Source organism: Anthonomus grandis, chromosome 9 (genome assembly GCF_022605725.1).
Source record: "Anthonomus grandis grandis chromosome 9, icAntGran1.3, whole genome shotgun sequence".
Taxonomy (NCBI): domain Eukaryota; kingdom Metazoa; phylum Arthropoda; class Insecta; order Coleoptera; family Curculionidae; genus Anthonomus; species Anthonomus grandis.
The window spans coordinates 7,514,218-7,534,717 of NC_065554.1; the positions used below are offsets into that span (position 1 = coordinate 7,514,218).

The window sequence follows — 20,500 nt, forward strand, 5'->3', positions numbered from 1 at the left end:
AATTAAATATACTACTGCCCTAAATAGATGAACCTCAACAGGGTGAGTGGGGAGGAACGCGTCAAACTCCAGGTGAGTACTTCTACTTCGTCTACGAAGGGTCCTTGTTCCTTTTCTAAGTGATGTGTTTCTTTGACAAACACTGCTGCATTTCTAATGCGTCGAATTAGAGCCTCCCGAGAGTCAACTTTCACTTTGTACACTTTATTTTCCAACCAACTCCACAAACAATAGTCTAAACAATAGTGGTGTGAGGTCTGGCGATCTTGGAGGCCAACCATAGAAAATCCCCCTTTAGAAAAGATAGTTAAATAGAAGGAGCGAGTCGAGATGTTTTGAGGTTGTCCGCTCCATAGAAAGATGGCGCGAAATGTAATTGTACGATTTGTTGCAGAACCTATTTTGTTTCATTTATTCTCCAATAGATAAAGGCACTCTGTATTTTTCAGCTAGGGCCGATCAGGTTTGTTCTAGCAGGAAATTTGGGATGGTTTGAAACTAGTTTGATGTATATCGTAGTTGCGCACGACTAGACTGAAACCGCGTGACAAACGGTTTCGGACTTATATGTGCTAACATCTTTTTAACACATGACGCTGACATTTCGCAACTCAAAACCGCTATGTAATATGTTTGTTGGTTAGGTTTTGAGTTATTTTTATATCAGGAGATCTAGCAGGCCATTCTATAGGCCTCCTTCGCCCTATCCATTTATCTGGAAACTCGTCATCTGAAATATATTTCCAGCAAGGCGGCGCTCCTCCTCACTATGTTCTTTCCGTTCGTCAATGGCTAGACTTTAAACAGTGGTTTTCGATAAATCTGTGGTGGGAAGTTTTCAAATGACCCCTGTATATAAAATTACAAACATTGCTCAAATTGTAACCCATTTTCTCTAATACACAGCTGGCATAGCTTTTGGATTCTTTCCAAGGCTCTCAGAATAATCATAGGGCGACTTCTCAATTCTTTAAAGGCATCTTCTGTAGCGCCACGCATATTTTGAATTGAATCATATCGCCTCTTGTAGTCCTTATTTTGAAAGAAATAAGTCCCAAAATCGACAGATCAGAGTAGTTTAGGTGGCCACCGAACAGGTCCATTTGTCCCGATCCAATGATTGGTGAAATGTTCATCCAGCCAGTTTGTCACAGCTCGCGCATTGTGCACTGGAGCTCCATCTTCCTAGAAATATATATAAGTTAAGCTAGACAAACATCATCCAAGATTTCGAATAAGTTGGCGTGAAGAATTTCCAAGTAGCGATTAGCTGTTAACCTACCTTCATACATAACATATGCAATTTTTATTCCAAAAATAAAACATGAAACATTCAACCCAAATGCCCTGACGTTCTCTTAGAAAAAGTATTATGCGGATTTTCTTGCGACTAGTTTCGTGAATTATGTCTATTTAAAATTCCACTACTTGAGAAAAATGCCTCGTCCGACCATATAACTTGTCTCTCAAGATTTCTGGTACGGCACCGGTCTACGAACCAATGACAAAATTGAAGGCGTCTTTGGGCATCGCCAGGGTGTAAATTGTGAACGAGCTTGAACTTATATGGCTTAAATTTATTTGTTTTGAGTATTCTTTGCACTCTCGATTTGCACGATCGAAATTGCTACATCACGCTGTATTTTTCTATAAGAGTTTTCTGGATCTACAGCAACACTTGCTAGCACGTTAATAGTGTCTTTTTTAATTTGTAGGTTATAATTTTTTAGTCTTGGTTTTTTAGATGAACCATATTGTATTAAATTGTTTTTAATTTGGTTAAATAATCTTGTATTAGGCTGAGGCCTTTATGAATATCTATATTATAAAAAAATAATAGAATTAGAATTACTTTACGAAATTCTAAATTAAAAAATAAAATCTTACCTCTGGAAGTAAAGTTCAGCTGCGTTTTTACATTGGATATCCGCGTCATTACATTGCATATAGCAAGAAATCATATTATACTTATGACAATTTTTAAATCTATTTTGCATAGCCATTATTTTATTGCTTAAAAATTGATAAACACAAATTTATAATTTATTAATAATTTTGAGTCTTGCGGCAGAAAGTTTAAATTATTGATTGAAGTGTCAATCATCTCCATCGTTACCTATTATTAAAAACTAGTATTTTGTTTTACCCTTCGCTAACTAAAAAAATATTTAAAAGTGTTGAAATATTACGATACATACGATACAAATATACAAATATACGATTATAAGCACCTATTTTTTATAAATTTTATTATTAATTCATGGCCTACTACTCGTATATCAAAATTTGTATTTAAATTTTAAAATCGTTATTTATTTGCTTATTTTTGAAAAAAGTGCATATTGTTAGATATTTTTGAAAAGGGTAAAATACGACCAATTTAAGGGTCTGTAAATATACAGGGTGTTCCATTTAAGAAAACTATAATTAATTTTTTTCTCAAAAATAAAAAACCTAATAATAAAATAGATGCCGGAATCAAATTCTACGGAAAAGATACTGTCAAAACCACTTTTTACTTTTTCAATATGTTATACAGTAACAAAGATACGAGGAGTGCTCGAAAATCTAAAATTTTTAAAAAGTCCCTGTAGATTAAAAACTATGACAGCTGTCAAAGTTTTGACAACGGCATATTAAGCTTCACAAAAAAGCAGCAAACTGTCGCGAAATTTAATTTTATGTCTAAAAATCATTAAATTAAAAGGCTTTTGAATTACCACACCAACGATACCTTAGGAAGTTTTATTAATCCAATAAATAAAATCCTCATATTTTTTTTAATTGGATTAATAAAAATGCAGCCAGAATCGAAAGCAAATCGGGAAAACCCATAATAAAAAAAATACAGTGCCTCTATCTGTCGAAGAATAGGTGAAGCAAAACAGCTTCTGTAATGTACGGCAAATCGATGACGTCTTGCGCCATCTTTCGATCGAGCGGACAACTCGATACATTCGTTCCATTTATTTTCAGTTCAAAAGGGGGATTTTCTGTGAAGCCAACCAACGCGACCAATCCATAATCCTGGAAACTCTTCGTCCAAATATTCCTTAACCTGATGAGCAAAATGTGCGAGATCTCAATCCTACTGATAATACATTTGCATTTTAAGATTTATGAAGAAGATTAACATTATTAAAGGAAGTTCCTCTAAGCATAAGAACATATGGGTTCTTTTAAATTATTTTCAGATATAGAATACTTTGATGCATTCCTCCCGACTTACCCTGTATACCTAGTTAATTTCTGACTATATTATTCCTACCTGAGTTTTTGCTAACTGATGTTCAAATGGGTGTGGATTAAAGTTACGAGGTGTAAGAAATATTTCTCTTTGATATTCTTCCGTGCAATAGCAAAAGGGCTGCTTCGCAATCCATAAGAGTAGCGCAGTCCAAAAGCTATAAATTTTTGGCTGTAAAAAAAGAAAAAGACATAAACAAAAGGACAAGACAACATTAATAAGATATTCAATTAGTCTGCTATTAATTTTATTACATACACAGCATCGACAGCCAAGAGGCTACTAATAGAAACTATTGTGATCATAATAATACATCATTTTCATATATAATGGCTTATCTATAACTAGTGTGTGGATGGCTTCTAAAGGTTTTTATTGTTTTATGTAAGTTTTTAGTTTTGTTTAAGTAGTATTTTTATTTTAGGCCTGATGATGCTATAACTAGAGCGAAACACGTGTAGCCCGTTAAATTACATGTTGTGACACCGTGACTTTGTGTTTTTATTTGTTTTTCGTCAAGTTTGTAAGTTTGTTGCCAAACTAAGAGCTAAAATGAATGATTCATAAGGGTTCAAAAATCAATATCTATTAAAATTATAAAAATGAAAACTTATTTCCATTAGCATATCAGAAAGAGAATTAAGGTAAGAAAAAAATTAAACGAAGCCTTCTGGTACAAGTCAGTTTATTACAACACCCTGTTACCTTTCACGGTAGGTCACTAAGCTTTTTTTTCATTTCTTACTTAAAAGATGGTTAAACAATCGATTAGTCTATAATAGATGATTAGACTATTATAGATCATTATTAACCAGGAGAAGGCCAAGATTTATTATAGATTTTTTTGGTTATAATCTTTATATAACTAATGGTCTGGATTCAGCCGACGTACCGGACAATTGACCGCAGATAAACAAAGTCGAAAATTTGAAATTCTTTAAAATATTGTAAATATGTATTTAGTTACGTATTTAAATACGAGACATTTAAAAAAGGCAAGCGACAACAACAAAACGGATTATAAGATACAATCGCCCCTCATGGTTCAGGTCGGTTATTTAGGAAGATCAGAACAAGGAAAAATGGAAACAAAAGATAGCTTCGAAAGAAAATACAATTATAAAGTCGATGGTAACACCACAAGCAGCAGTGTAATAAGATAATACGGAGAGAAAGAAAGAAAAACAAAGGAAATTAGCAGAAAGAGCAGAACGAGACACAAAAACGTCAGAGCAGGATAAGTCTGAGGATCCTAAATCTGGGCAGTTAAAAAGCCTGTCCAGAAACCTCTAGCAAAAGACCCTACAATAACTAAAAATCCTATCAAATTCACTCAAAATCCTATATCGCCCACTCCTGCCGATGATTTCAAGAGTTTCGTTTCATCTATTGACAACGATCAGCTACAGTTTGAGATTCAGGAAAGGGAGACTGTAATCAGAAGACAACAAGCACTCCTTAAACCAAAGGAAAATGAGGAGATTAAACTTTTTGAAAAGGTCAAGTCTTTTTTAAAGTCACAGGCAGAATCGATGCAATCAAAAATTGATGATTTAGAACAAGTCAACAAGACATTTAGAGAGCAAGTTTCTTCTCTGAGTCTCAAACTGGAGAAAACATTAAATTTTAATAGAAATTTGGTGACTAATAACTCAAAGCTGGCAATTAAACTGCCAGTGTTGAGAGGTCACAATCAGAAAGAAGATGAGCTAAACTCTAGAAAACGAATACGCAGTGCGCAAACCTCCTCACCTGCCGGCTCCTAAGAGGCGCCAGATGTGGAGATGAGCATACCGTCAAACCGTCAAATACCATTGCACAAAATACTCAAATTTCAAATATAAAAATGTGAACTTCCCAGCAGGCACGAGTATGGCAATGCTGGAGCACTATCATGCTTGTGCGTTATGTTATTTAGTACTTCCCATTATGAACTACTGCAACATGGTCTATATTCCATATTTAGATTAAAAAGCTCTGTGTTGTTTGCAGAAGATTCAAATTCAGTGCTGTAGATTTATTTAAACCTAAGAAAATATGACAGTCTCAGAAAAAATTGTACTCTTAGATGATTGCAAGCATAAAATCTTTTTTTTATCAGTTGGCTGTTTTTATACATCGATTGCTTGGCACCTCCTCTCCTACTTACCTCCGTGCAAAATTCAGTTTTCGAAGAGATGTGCACAAGGTTGATCTGCGGCGTATAAATAAATTATCGACTCATCGTTATCGTTAAACCTTATTTCACATATGTTTTCTTTTTTAAGCTACGTCAGTTTATAATAAACTTTCAAATTCGCTTGAGTACCTGTCGATTGTTGCCTTTTAAGATAAAATTACAATCGCACTTTCTCACGTTACAGAAAGTCTTCGTTTAATTTAAAGAAGAAATTATGTGTATTGTTTGTTATCATTTTTCATTGCTTGTTTTCCAACTAAAAACAAATTTTATGAATCCCATGGTTTTTGTATCGACTAATGATTTTAATGAACTTGCTACACTTTTTATTCTTGTAATTATAGGTTAAATTGATAAGCCCTAGGCTAGACTTCGGCTATGTACATTTTGGTAGAATGACAACATAATTTATTTTATTTATTTAAAAGAAATATTTCTAACAGCCTCTTCCTACTGAGTTAGACGATTCTAAAGTAAAAGTATAAAATTATGATGCACCTAGATGCTCAGGCGCCTATGTGCAGGGCCGGCAGAAGGCCTGGGTATGGTGGGTAGGACTACCCACGCTCGAAATAATAGGGGAGGTAATTACCCACCCAAAAATATGGACACATACAATTTTTTTTACCATACATGTAACGGAGATCTGTTCAGAAAAGAATGATTGACTCCATTATTACAGTCAAAGCTTCAGATTTCCTGGAACGCATGGAATCATTTTCATTTTCATTTTTTTTTATATTGCACCGACAATAGATCGAGATTCTTAAGAAAGATATCCAAAAGTATGATCTTTGCGTAGTTGATTCTTATAGAAAAATAGAGGCTGTGGCTTTCGATTCAGAAGCTTCTCGCGATTCCAAGTTTCAATCAATTTGGTTCGAAAGTAACAAGTTGTCTCAAAAACTCGAAATTGATAAACCTATTTAGCCGCGACAACGAAAAACTCCCAAACAGATTGACTATGGTAATGTTGGCAATCCTTTTTACGAAACATCGAAAGATTATTACAGATAAATTATTTATTATGAAATTTTTGATCAAGTTGTGGGCTTACCTAAAAGTAGTAACTAACCTTGGTGAGTCACAAGATATGAAAAAAATTATTAAATTCGATAGAGGAGATTTTGACCAATTCAGATTGACAAGAGATAGAGATTCGTCTATCAACATCATGAGAGGCTGAGAGATGTTGTTCAATTCATTGGTAAAAACGAATGGTTCAAGGGACTTGTATCTGAATATAAGCGCTTTGTTCGTTTACTTATCACAATACCAGGATCTTGCTTAGGTATTGCTCAAGTCTTGCACAGATATTGCTCCAATGAGAGAAGCTTTTCTGTGTTACGTCGAGTGAAGAACTACTTGCGGTTAACAATGGTGCGGGAACGACTTAATTATATAGCGATACTGCACTCCTACATAGATGCTGTTGACAATCAGGAGCTTGAAATATTGACATATCAATTTATTGTTTAAAACCCTAAACGAACATCTGTTTTGCAGATTTTTAAATAGTCATTACAAGTTACAATAAAAAGTTCCTCACTGCCTTGTTTGTAGATTAATTACTCATCATAGCAATTTATTAATAAGATATTATTCCTTCTGCCTCCTTCTTTTACGCGAATCGAAACTACCCACCCTGATTTAACGTGATTAGCTATTCCTGCCGTATTGTATATACTTTAGGTATTCCTATTTTTACTATTATAATAATTTTAGAAACCATGCACACTTTTTTTCAGATCAATTAAATTTTTATCAGTTTTTTCAATCAAGTGGTTTTTTGTTTTATCATCAAACTTAAAAATTAATAAATCTAGTTAATGGTCAGCTGGGCTAATTATTAAAGGAAAATGTGTTTTAGTTTATTCGTATACATAAAAGCAAATTTCTTTACATTGTCCATAATAAATTCTTTATATTGCTTGTTTTTTTAATCTTTCTTGGAAACAAGTTATCAATTTTTGGAGCAAAATAATCCACAAATCTTTAGTTAATATTTTCGTTGCTCAATGATATACTTAAAAAGTTATTTGTGATACTTCTTGAGCTGCATCTATTATTAACAAATTCTTGTTTGTTTAAGGATTTTTTAAGGATAGTTATAAATGTTGTAAATGCACATAGTTCTAACATTAGTTTTTTCAGTATTATACAGTTTATGAGCCGAGTATAATATGGGTTTTTGTAGAATTGCTTTCACTACCCAAACAGCACAGATACCTACTAAAGACGCATTTTGTACGTACTCCACGACATAATGTATAATATGTCAACTACCCCATGTTGCCAATTACTAATTTGACAGTCAGTGGGGTCAACAAAAACATACATAACTAATAAACATATATATAGCTTTTAGATGTTTTAAAAATTCTATACCTAACCACTTTGCGACCAGATCAACATGCCAATTTGCAAAATTTATAAGGTATATTAGTCCTAAACAAAAAAAAAACAATGAAAATTTGTAAATAATCTAGTTGTAGCCCCCTATATCGAGATTATAAAAAAGTAAACATCACTTTTCTATCCCTAACAGAATCAAAGTTATAGGCACTTTTATCCGCCGAGTCCGGAGGTCATGCGAAAACTCCCCCAAAAGACGGTCTTATAACAATTTTCATAGGTTCGTTTCCAACTGTGTATTACCGACAATTTATATATTTCTTTTTATTCTTGTATAATCCATAGGAGTTAAAACATTATTTATATATACAGGGTATCCCAAATTCAAGGGTGACCATTGGAATCTCGGAAACCGTAAGAGTTACTGGGTCGGTTATTTGGAGGCAAAGTTGCGCAATTTGGAGCTTAATAAAATGACGTTTAAAAAATTTTAAAATTTTAGATACTTTCGGAGTTATCCGAAAAAAACCTAAATTTGTCAAAATCGTGTTTCCCTTCTACCGACTTTATTGAAAGAGATATCGGAAAACTAAAAACAGTTTTTCATTGCCACTCTTTATGTCCTACAACATGGCAAAAAAAAATTAAACCGACGTTTCGTTTTTTTTTCGATCCTCATCAACATTATTTTTCCTTGTAGACACTATATTGGATTTTCTAATGTTTAACAAGTATTTTTAATTGTCTTTAAAATGAGGTATCGCACTTGCATGTCCGAATACTTCTTCTGGTACTTCCTATAAGAACTCCATGAGTGCAAGAGAGAAATATATATCAATGGGATTTCTAAATAAATTGATTTTATATAAATTGAAGCTTTAAAATAATCTGTACTTGATATAGTTTTTTTTTTTTAAAACCAATTCAATGAAAATATATCATTTCATTTTATTAAGTTTAACCGGCTAATATCATTTTGTCATGGCCTACTATATTAAATTTAAAAAAAGTTAGGAAGTTGGTTCATACGTATTTAGTATGTACTTTTGGTTACTTTTGGTACATACTAAATACGTTATTTGTATAACAATGGACGTATGGACATTGATGAGATAAAAAATACGATGATGCAGTTTGGGTATGTAATTTTGAATTATTTTTAATGAGTTAACATGAGTATTGTAGGCTCTGTCTCAGACTTTTACTCCATAGTAGAGAAATTGTTCTACCAGGATTTTATAGAAAGCAAGAAGCGGTCTATAGCTTAGAAATTCAAGAAATTAATAGAATTTGTGAATCAAAAATTTATTTTTTTCACATATATAATTACTGTCCCATTAAAGGTTTTGATCAATAATTATACTAAGATACTTTATCTGACTGACTTCTCTCATAGGTACATTAAGAGAATTTATTTTTATTTCTTTGAAATTGGGTCTATTTATTAATTTTATTAGAAATGCTATATAGGGAGATTTATTTTCAGTTGATGTAAGTTACCTTATTCATACTAGTTCTTAATTCACACTTAGCTTTATTCCAATATTACCTACAAAGATTACCACAACATCATCTGCATAGGCTAATATTTTATCATTCATACTAAGGTTACAAAGAGTATTTATGTAGATATTGAAAAAAGACCCAATACTGTGCCCTGTGGGACTCCTCTTACAACTTCCTGGGTGGGTCACTTAAAGTATTACTAACTTAGAAAACGAAGATACTGGGTTCTCCCATTAAGGTAGTTGCTAAAGACAGCCATACTGTTTAAGCACATCAACCAGCAGCTCATGTGAATCCATGTCGAATGCCTTTCCAGGTCAACAAAAACTGCTCAGATTTTTTGTTTCTATCCTAACTATTTATTACCTGTTTAACCAGATGATACATAGCTACATCGGATATACTTCATTTCTCTATAAATCCGAATTAATTCGGCGATAAGATTTTATTTGCAAGTAAAAAGTCAAGAACTCTGTCATTGAGACACTTCTCAAATATGTTCGCTATTTATAATACTTATCGGTCTGTAGTTTGTTATATACGGCCCTATTTCTGTATTATCGTAATATGTATTTACTCGCGTTTGACGTGACTGATCCTCGTGATCTATTGACGTTAACTGCTCTTTTTGGCTGAACTAAGTTTAAAAAAATTAAAATATATGTAACACATTAAGCCGGTTTTAAACTTGTGACCCTCTGCATGAAAATTGAATTCAGCAACGGAAACGCTAAGGAAACATAAATTTTTAGAGATTAAAAATACTTTCTTTTGTCGATTCAAAAATTAAAATATAAAATAAAAATTAAATTCAGAAATGCTAACAGTAAGTTCTATAAGGAGTTTATGCTAGAAGACCCTTATAAATTGAAGGAAATATTATTAAGTTAAATAATTTAGCTTTTATTTTAATAAAAAGAGTAGTACATTTGTCTTACATTAGTAATAATATTATTGGAGATAGAGATGATAATATTATTGGGGATGGATAACATTACTGGAGTTTTAAAAATTTATTATTTTTTAATTTTTAATCTTACAAACAGCATTTACGGCCAACAAATAATAAGCTACTAAAAACAGGTTTTTAGTTGATATTTATCGGTTTCTTATATATGGGATAAGCAGAAATAAAATAAGCGTGTGTACAGCACAATAAGCTTTTTAGAGAATAATAGCATTGTATGAATATAGAATAATAGCAACATTGTAACTTATACAACACAGTGAGCTTTTAGGGAACAATAGCATTGTATGCAACACTGTAACTCCTCCCGTGCGAGTTAAAAGCATATCCTGAAAGGTTATGATTTCATTATTATTGGTTATTGAAATTAGGAATATAATGTCGAATTCATATGTTACTAGAATAAAATAAAATATTGAAATTGTGCAAGTAAAATAATATACGTAAGTAAAGTATACAGTTTAGAAAACTTTGGCATTTTAGATTGTCTCTTGGTTTAACTTTAACCTCTTTGAATATAGTTTCATGCAAAGAAAGTATAGATTCCCTATTAGTAACACTAAGTAAATAAAGATTGTCAAATCACTGGTTCTGGTCCGATATACAGACAATGTCATTTCTTCTAAATCCCTGGGTTGCTTCTTTAGGTCATGTTGGATGTCATCTGTTGTTTTTAGATTGACAAGCTTTAGGTCAATAGAGGGTGGATTGAAGACGGGGGTCCAATTGAGAGTTGGAAGCTGAACTTCTTCATAGACTAAGTCTGTGGATTCCAATACCATTGATTTGCTTCAGACCATGCATTTTGGTGGAATTTCCATATGTTAGGGTCCACTGAGCAGCTGGTTAGATTCGGAGTTGCCATATTTTACTTTAGCAATTGTAGCTGATGGCATTTATTGATTATAGATTAAGAGAAAAAGGCGACAAGTAATGGTTGTTGACTTAAGGGTAAGTTCTATGGTGGGTGTTTTTCTATTATTCTGCTTTAAGTCTTTTGGTACCAGAACTGGTTTTACTGAATTTCCAGACAAATTGTCGTGTTACTAAAACTACTTTGTGTCGCTTAGGTTAAGACATTTCTTATAAGGCATATTAAGGATGAAGGATCGATTATTTTGAACTGGCAGGGCAATTAGATTGTGATATAGAAATATATCTTTATCAACCACTGGAAGTTCGATTATATAAAACTTTTGATTTCAGGTGATTTCTCTTTTTGGGATATTAAAGAAATAATATATTGGACAACGCAATCAATTAATCTTTGATCAGATGAGGTATTTAAAACACATTCTTTTATTAATTCCCAGTTGGTCAGTTTCAGTTTCCCTCTACGCTACAAGTCTGCTCTATCTTTCTCTAAAGCTCAGCTTTCTCTAACCATACTAAAAACTATGTCTAATCTTTGCCCCAATCTTCTTGATTTAATAGCTAATTTCGCCAATAATTAAATCTTGTACCCACACATTATCTAGTTTTATGATAGGTTATAAAAAATAAAATCTTTTTTATTTTATTGAAGGACTGTATGCTTATTTCTCCTTAAGGATAAGTGTATAAATCAGCTGAACAAATTATGATTAACTGCAATCTTACCTTTTCATTGTATATGGATATACATATATTTAAATAAAGATTATTATTATTACTGCACACCAAACTCACTCCACATCACAGCAAGCGACAGTGGTGTGGAAAATTCTAAAGATTTCCCAAAATACATAAGGAACAGATGCCGTTACGACCTATTACCAGCTCCAGGGGTTCGCCAATATCAGAACTTTCAAGGTTATTGTTAAACAGCATTAAACCACTGCAAAGGAACACAGAATCATTTGTCAAAACTTAACCCACTTCGTCGAACTACTTCAGGCTACCAACATTGGACCCGGTGACAGCCTAGGAAGCTTTGATGTTGAGAGCATATATGCGGATGTGCTCATCGAGAAATCCTTGGACATCACTCAGGAAACGCTTAGGAAGGACACGACTTTTGCTGAACGCACTAGACTACCACTTGAGGAAGTGATGGGGTCTTTGGAAATTTATCTTCGTAATTTCTACTTTCAAGTCAAAGATAGGTTTTACGTCCAGGACCAAGGACTCTAAATGAGATCCCCACTATCTCCAGTCGTAGCCAACATTTACATGGAGTCGTTTAAGGAACAAGCTATAAGAACAGCACAATCTTAACCCAAGAGGTGGTTTCGATACGTAGATGACACATTCATCATCTGGGACAAAAGCGACGCATAGCTAACCGACTTTTATTATCGGAAGTTTATGATAGAGCTGAAAACTGAGTAAGCTCTACCCTTTTTAGACGTTCTTGTGAGAAACGATAACGGGCGCCTTAAGATTTCAGTTTACCGCAAATCCACGCATATTAGCCAGTACTTGCACTAAAACTTAAATCATCCGGTGCCAACAAAGGTGGGAGCCACAAGAGCCAGAGGAAAGTTTTTAACGATCCCGTACATCAGTCGAATTTTAGAGAAAATCAGGAGCATCGCTAGGAAGTTCAATGTAAAAACTGGTTTTACGTCGAATACGACCATGCGAGGTTTAGTGTCGAAGAACAAACCAGAAAGCCTAGTAGACACCAAGAATTGTATATATCAAATACCATGTGAATGATATTTGATATAGACCTCTATTGTCAAGACTCTGCACGATATAACGCATTTCATGCATGACCAAAAGCTCCACATGGCTACGCATATCATTAGTGTATAAGCCGGTAGAATAGTAGTTGTTGTTAGTTTACACTTGATAACGGTTGAAGATGCAACCGAGACATCGTGTTAAATTTAAGAATAAAGGCATTGCAAATTCGAAGATTTAGTTATGTCTAATAGCTTCTTTGCATTGAATATCTAAAAGTATATGGTGTAAGCACAAAGTCGCTATTTTACCTAAAATGTACCAATAAACCATACATATGGGCTTAGTTAAAATACATAACCAGTTTTATAATAAAATATTAAGGGTTTTTTTTTTTGTTTGATTGTATTATACTTAATAATAACTTTATTTACTATAAATATTTGCTACATGTTTTAATAAGACAATTTACTTAAAAATGATCTTTTAAGCAGTATGAATAAACATTACTCTTTTCTCATTGCAACATATACGGAATTTATATAATTTCAAATAACTTATTAATATGTAATGATTATTAAAATAATTAATAAGTAAGTTACCGACAGAGATGATCCAATTAGGAAATTACGACCTAATTAAGTTATTTTCTCACCATTTAACTTCGGCTTTTATTTTTAACAAGCGTTACGACATTTATGGCGCAATATGCGTTAAATTACTATATGCATGCGAATTTCTTGCAAACAATGAATAAATTTCTTGATGATATCAGAGAACATATATTTCTTAATGGATTTTGAATAGGGGTTTCGATTTTCAACATTAAACGCAATTAGTGGATATGTATTGAGATAAAAAAACTGCACTAAAGTTTTTCCATACAGGTTGTGTTGCGAATAATTTGGCAGTATAATTTTTAAATTTATAGGTTCCTAAATTATGAATGGCTTAGTAATTAAGACTCAGTGGTTGTCAGAGAATTCAAGGTTTTTTACGGGATAGTGATTAATTATCATAGTGATGATAGTGAGCAAGCAATTAAGAAATTTAATACTTTCAATTCTTAAGTAGGGCAATAAGGATATGTTTAAAAGTTCATCTGGTATCAAGCAGTTTAATATCTAATAAGTATTTATCATTCACTAAACTTAAACTTATCCCAATAATAACAATTTAAGAAACTCTGTAAAATCAAAAACAAGAGAAACAAAGGTAGTACCCGGCCAAACGTGTTACTGCTTTTTAGCATCTTCAAGGCAGAGCAACCAGAATATCAAAGGAAAAATAGTGCAAAGAAAGATAAGAGGTCACAAGCAGGAGCGAATAATTAATATTAAAGCATTACCTATTTGTGTGATACAGTTGAGTCCTGTTTTTTGGAGTATCCCAACAAAACCTATCCTTTCTTCATTTAACTATCCATGTTTACTTTCTTTCTTTAAAAATATCATTTCATACCTTGGAAAATGTTTACAAAATTAAATGAAAGATTAATTTTTTTTTAATTGTAACATTTTGAATAATACAATGCACTCTTTGTTTCATTTAGCTAATGGTTTTAATTAATTTAGTAATTATCTTAATGAAATTAAAAGTAATACAACTGCCATGAATGAAATTTTTCTTCTATACATGAACTTTGCAGCTTGCTAATCGAAAATTATATATTGCAAATAATTAACTGCTGTATTTAAGACTCATGGACTGATAAAAAATCTCGATTTGTAATCTATTTTCTAAAAAACTTAGTACTCTACTTTTATTAGGAATCACAAAATAATAAACTACTGATAAATACTAACTTAATAGTTTAACACAAAATATATCTGATACCTATCGAATAAATCTGTTTAATTTCCAAAATGTGGCTGATGCATTCGCATAGTTTTTTAAAGTTCATATGCTGCCTCTATACATATACGCAGAACTGATGAGTGTTATCAAAAGTAGCCAGCTTATATCTAGATTAAAATCATAAATACATATTTCCATATATATACAAGTTCTTTTAAAATCCGTAAATATCACATACATTTTTAAACTTTAAATAAAATATTAATATACCTAGATTAAAAGAGGCGGTTAAATATCACACAGTATGCAAAACATCACAGGATATTTTTCAATATACACTTCAATTAAGACGGCAAAGGGATGAGTCAAAAAGGCAACACTTATTCTCTAAAGTTAAGTTATTTGCCTTATGCAAAATCCTTGAAAGGGACTCATTTTGCCCATAATTAGTTGAATGGAAGTGTGACGATTTTGCCTGGTCGCAACATTAAAGTATATGTTGCCCAGAATCACTGGATAATCTATACGAGAATTAAGCATCTTATGTAGAAAACACATATCCAGCATATCCCGCCTATGTTCCAATGTGTTTAGCTTGAGTATGAACAAAAATTCCTCATAAGTAAAATTTTCTCTAACTAAACCCATTCTAGAGGCCGCCATTCTAGTGAACTTCCACTGTACCCTTTCAATACATTGAACGTGTACTTGATAGGATGGTGACCACACTACAGAACAGTATTCCACTATAGGTGGAAACCAAAGAGCAATACAAAATCTATAAAGTATTTACAGAAAGACCCACTGTAAGGCGCTGAATAAAGTCTAACCCTGCTATAGCTTTGACGACCATATTGTGGAAATGTGGTGTAAAAGAAAGTTTGGAATCAAGAGTTATACCGAGATCCTTAACTTTGTCTGGTCCTAAAAAAAAAATGCTATTTAACCTGTAGTTATTTGCAGTAAATGTTCCCCTATAAAAAAAGAAAAAACACTATATTTGGAGACATTCATTCCTGGTTAAGATGCACTACTGCTGGAATCTATCTACATTTGCTTGCTAAAGTAGACAATCGCCATCTGATTCTATTAAGCAAAAGAACTTTATGTCATCAGCAAACAATAATACTTTGCTGCTGGCAATACACAGTAAAAGGTCCAGTAAAAATAATATGAATAAAATTGGTCCTGAATGAGAGTTATACTGTTACTACTTATATAACATATCTGACTTGTGACTTTTGTATCTATTATAAGCCATCTTTTTCTTGAAGATAAGGTGTTTCATGTGTACATTAAACCACCTTGGAAAAGAAGAATGTTTGATTCTCTTTTGAGGGACATTCAAACAAACCAAGGTATTTAAAATATCATAAAATGCAGCACAAGCATTGTTAACACTTGCACCTCTAAATAATTCATGTCAATCCATACATGCTAAGCCGTCATTAACTAACATAAAATTGCTATTCTTAAAATGGTAAACATACTTGTCACAAATAATATTTTTAAATGGTTGAGACAAACATATATCATGTACAATAGCATTATGATGAAGACTATTTTCAAAGATATTATCAATAGCTTCTGCTAAGATTATTCTGTCAAAATCACTAAAAACTAAATGAAACATTACTCCTCTACTATTAAAAATTGTATTACATTGCGAAAGAGCCATAAAGGCAGAACTATTTGGCACAATTTTGGCTGCCGATGTCTCCGGACAGTCCACAATAAGACCGACCTCATCCAAACTTCACTTGGCCTTGGGTAGATTGTGATTACCAATGATGATCAGCTTAGCTTTCGGATGTAAATCTTTTAGATCTTCTACACTGTCGCAATGCCTCTAATAGATTTCATCTCTTGATGCCGGTGGAATGTACAGACACCCAAAAATCCAGGATTGTATGCCATGGTCTATCAGGACAAATACTTGTTTTATGCCTTTTTCTTTCAGCTCGATACTCCTAGCTTTTTAACATTTTCTGGTGACTATTAGACTTCACCTTGCTGGCAAAGCATCATGTTTGACATAAAATTTCTTCATGATCACTTCTGTTAGCCAAATGGTAGGGTCCATAACTAAATCCTTTTTGCTGAGTGGGATTCTTTTTTAACTCTGCTCCAAAGTTATTAGAAAATGTTTCAATGTCTCTAACGAAATGTTTTTTTTCCTTGTTGTCTTTGTAGGAGCTTCGTGTGGCGTTTTAACTGCCGCATTGACATTCAAATTCGAAATGTTAGGATCCACCTTTGCTCCACATTTGTATGATTAATGGCTACGGAGTTGCTAATAATTGTTCCGGAAGAAAAAGAAGAAAAGGGAATGACATTTGATAATGACTTATCAGGAGCAGCTGATCTTTGTTTATTTATGTTTTCAGAGCTCACTTTCCGCCATGAATTAGGTTTTTCCAAACGCTGTAGTTTTTCTTCAAGTAAAACAACTTTTTCCACAAGAAGGTGCTTATTTTCAACCAAGAAGTGGTTTTTATCTTGAATTTCTAAAACTATACGGTTTAAAACCCACAATTTGTATTCCTTTTACTCGTACATAGTAAATTGCGTTACACCCTGCAATTACTATTTTCGTCCACAACTTTCACATTTAAAACGTCGTCTTCTGCCATTTTTGCTGTTCAAGAATACATAACATAACACTTCATGAGCAGGGCCTATAATATAGCACTATACCATGTATAGCGTGTACAGCACCTAAAACCAGAACGCGCGTACTTTGGAGCAACATTCACCCATGATGGCATCAATAATACTCACAACTCTCAGCTATGGTCAGATGAAAATCCACACGCAATAGGCGAAACTAGTTTTTAGCACAAGTTTTCGGTAAACGTGTGGTATGGTCGATAGTTATTTAATTGGTCCACACATTTTAGAAAATCGGCATCAGAAGATAACTAATTGTTTTTTTTTTATAAAATAAGTTAAAAACATTATTAAAGAAAGTTATTTTTTAAACATCAGCATGTAAATGTATTATCAGTACAATGGAGCTCCCGCACATTTCCCTCGTCAGGTCAAGCAATATTTGGGTGAAGAGTTTCCAGGAGTATGAATTCATCGCGGTGGTCCTATTAGTTAACCACCAAGATCTCCAGACCTCACACCACTGGGCTATTGCTTGTCAGGCTCCTTTAAAAATGAGGTGTAGAAAGTAAAGATGATACTCGGGAGGCTCTAATTCGACGCATTAAAAATGAAGAGACAACAGAAAAGCAACAATGGTCCTTCGCAGATGAAGTAGAATGTTTATAGGTTAATGGCTGTATTTTTGAACTTTTGTTAAAACAACGCTATAATGACAATCCTGTTAATGTAAGAAACTTTATTTGTTCGTATGGGTTTTTTTAAATTATTCTTACGTGTACAATACTCACCTGGAGATGGGGGCATTCTTCCCAACTCACCCTGTATAGAAAAGTTAACGCTGATTTCAATATTTATATATTTCTATTTTGCAACATAAACAGGCAATCGCCCAAAATAGGTGTCCACATATTACATTAGTAGGAATTAAAGTTATTAAATTACATTTAAAAAACTGAAACCCAAATAATTTGCAAAAATATCTCGTATCCAAAACTCCGATGCCTATTCTAATTCTAAATCCAATGATTTAGCTTTAAGTGTTTTTTACGACATTGTTTGATACATGATAAAAATCTATTTCCTAACAGTACGTATTAGCAGATCTCAACATATTATAATTTTAATTAATTATAATCCTTACTTCTTAGCCTTGTATTACAAATTGGTCTCTCCTAAGAACAAGAATAATCTATAAAAAAGGATCAAGCTAACCCAACCAAGCATAATATATCTACATAATTGTTTACATGCCACAATGACCTAAAGAGCATAAAACTATTTAGCGTTGCAAAATTTATTAAATAATTACTAAAATTATTATACCTATTAGCACATTTTAATGCATGGTTAATATCAAATGCATTTTAACTATTAACGAGAAAAGGTCTATGTTGGGAAGGTCAATATGTTACTATTACGAAGATATTATTTTATGGTGATTATTTTTATATCCGTTACAGTACTACTAAGTTTAAATAAAATATATTTCTAATTAAATGCAAAGTGGCCTAAAAACATTGATTTTTATTGTCCATGGCTAATGGTTTTAAGCATGAAAACTGTCTAAATAAAAAAAAATATTATCGACAATCGACAATCTACTTTAACATTCGCGTGTCCATATAACTTCCTACACTATACTCATAGCCACCGAACCGAAAAACTATCGAAGCAAATCATAAGAAAATAGATTTAATGGCTTCTTTTTTCGAAACCACCAGCTCCGGTAATGTAATAATTTAATTACCCGCTAACAAGTGGTTAACATTGAATGCCACATTTTAGATATTTAATAGGACGTGAAAAAACATCAGGAAGCATTTGGTGGATTATTTTAAATGTGCAATATGTGCTCATTAGGATAAAAAAGCAAGAAAGTTTCAGACATTCTGGTCAAATTATATAATGCTATTTATTCGTACATCTGCATAATATTACTTCGACTTTAGCTTCCAGGTAATTAAACATCTGAATATGATTTTAAAATAGTTACTTATTGTTTAATTAAAACAAAATATTTTAAATTTACAAGAACTCTTAGGTGACTTAATATGTTAAAACGCAGTATGAATAAAACTTAATTAAATACGATGGAAAAATGTATTTAAAAAAAAAAACAAAAACTCCTCCTGATGTGTAAATGAGGTAATTTTTTTAAGTATCTTGTAATTATGAAAGTAGTTATGTAACCCCATTCTGTTAAGTATGCATTTATTTACCTTAGTATATTTTCATAAATATTCACTAATACAGGGTGTGCCAACAAGATGTACGGCTAAGATAGCGCCTTAACTATAATAGGTAGAGCAAAAAGTTCCGCAGCAAAGTTGTAAGATTGACAAAAACCTACGAACTAAAAATATTTGTATGTATACTGGGTGTGTCACAAAAAAGTTACTATAAAATATGATTTTTTTTAAACGGTACGCCCTGTATAATATGGTACTAAAATGTGAGGCAAAAAGAGTACTTTACTTTGGTATAACGTTTTTAAATTTCCGTGCGGCATTGCAACGTAATTAATCTTTTTATGTTATCTTTTGCCTTTTAGAGGGTTCGTTTAAAAAATCATAATTAACTTAAAATTTATTCTGCGCCTATGAAACTTGTGCCACAGTTAGTCTAGGGTACCTCCTCTAGACTGACTATAATAATTTGTAATTTTTTAATACAGGGTGTTTTTAAAGAACTTTCAAACTTGCTGAAATTAAATACGCAATATCTCAAATTTTTCAAATGGAACACCCTGTATATTTTTATCTAATTAAGTTTGTCCCTCAAATATCTTCATTTTTTATTTAATATGACCTATAGCTAAACCAAGTAGTTTTTGAGATATTGTAACTTTTCTGTAAAATACTATGCATAAAACGGGTATTCTTTAATTTTTGATCAAGATTGCTTAGAAAAAATTATTACTTTTTCTACAATTATTTTTATTATTATTATTATTATTATTATTATTATTATTATTATTATTATTATTATTACATACTTAAAAAATTAACCAACACAATTATTCACCTAAACTGCTAAAAAAACAGCAAAATTAAATTACATACTAGGTAAGTACTTACGTATTTTTGCATAAATGTACATCGTTACATAATTTTAAATTTTAAAGATCAATAGGTCAGCAAGTAGTAGATCTAGGTCGTTAGTATCTTAGGCCGTTTGTTATTCTTCTGATTTCCCTACTTATATCAAAAATTTTGAGTGGCATCAGTAC

At 32.3% G+C, this 20,500-nt stretch overlaps 1 protein-coding gene across 1 annotated transcript in view; it reads right to left on the reverse strand.

The window, feature by feature from the left end:
• LOC126740184 (uncharacterized) overlaps positions 1 to 20,500 on the reverse strand; it is a 180,102-nt gene that overhangs the window by 124,271 nt on the left and 35,331 nt on the right. Inside the window, exon 2 of the mRNA XM_050446115.1 lies at positions 3,269 to 3,418. Coding sequence (XP_050302072.1) covers positions 3,269 to 3,418 — 150 coding nt within the window. The remainder of the gene's footprint in view (positions 1 to 3,268; positions 3,419 to 20,500) is intronic.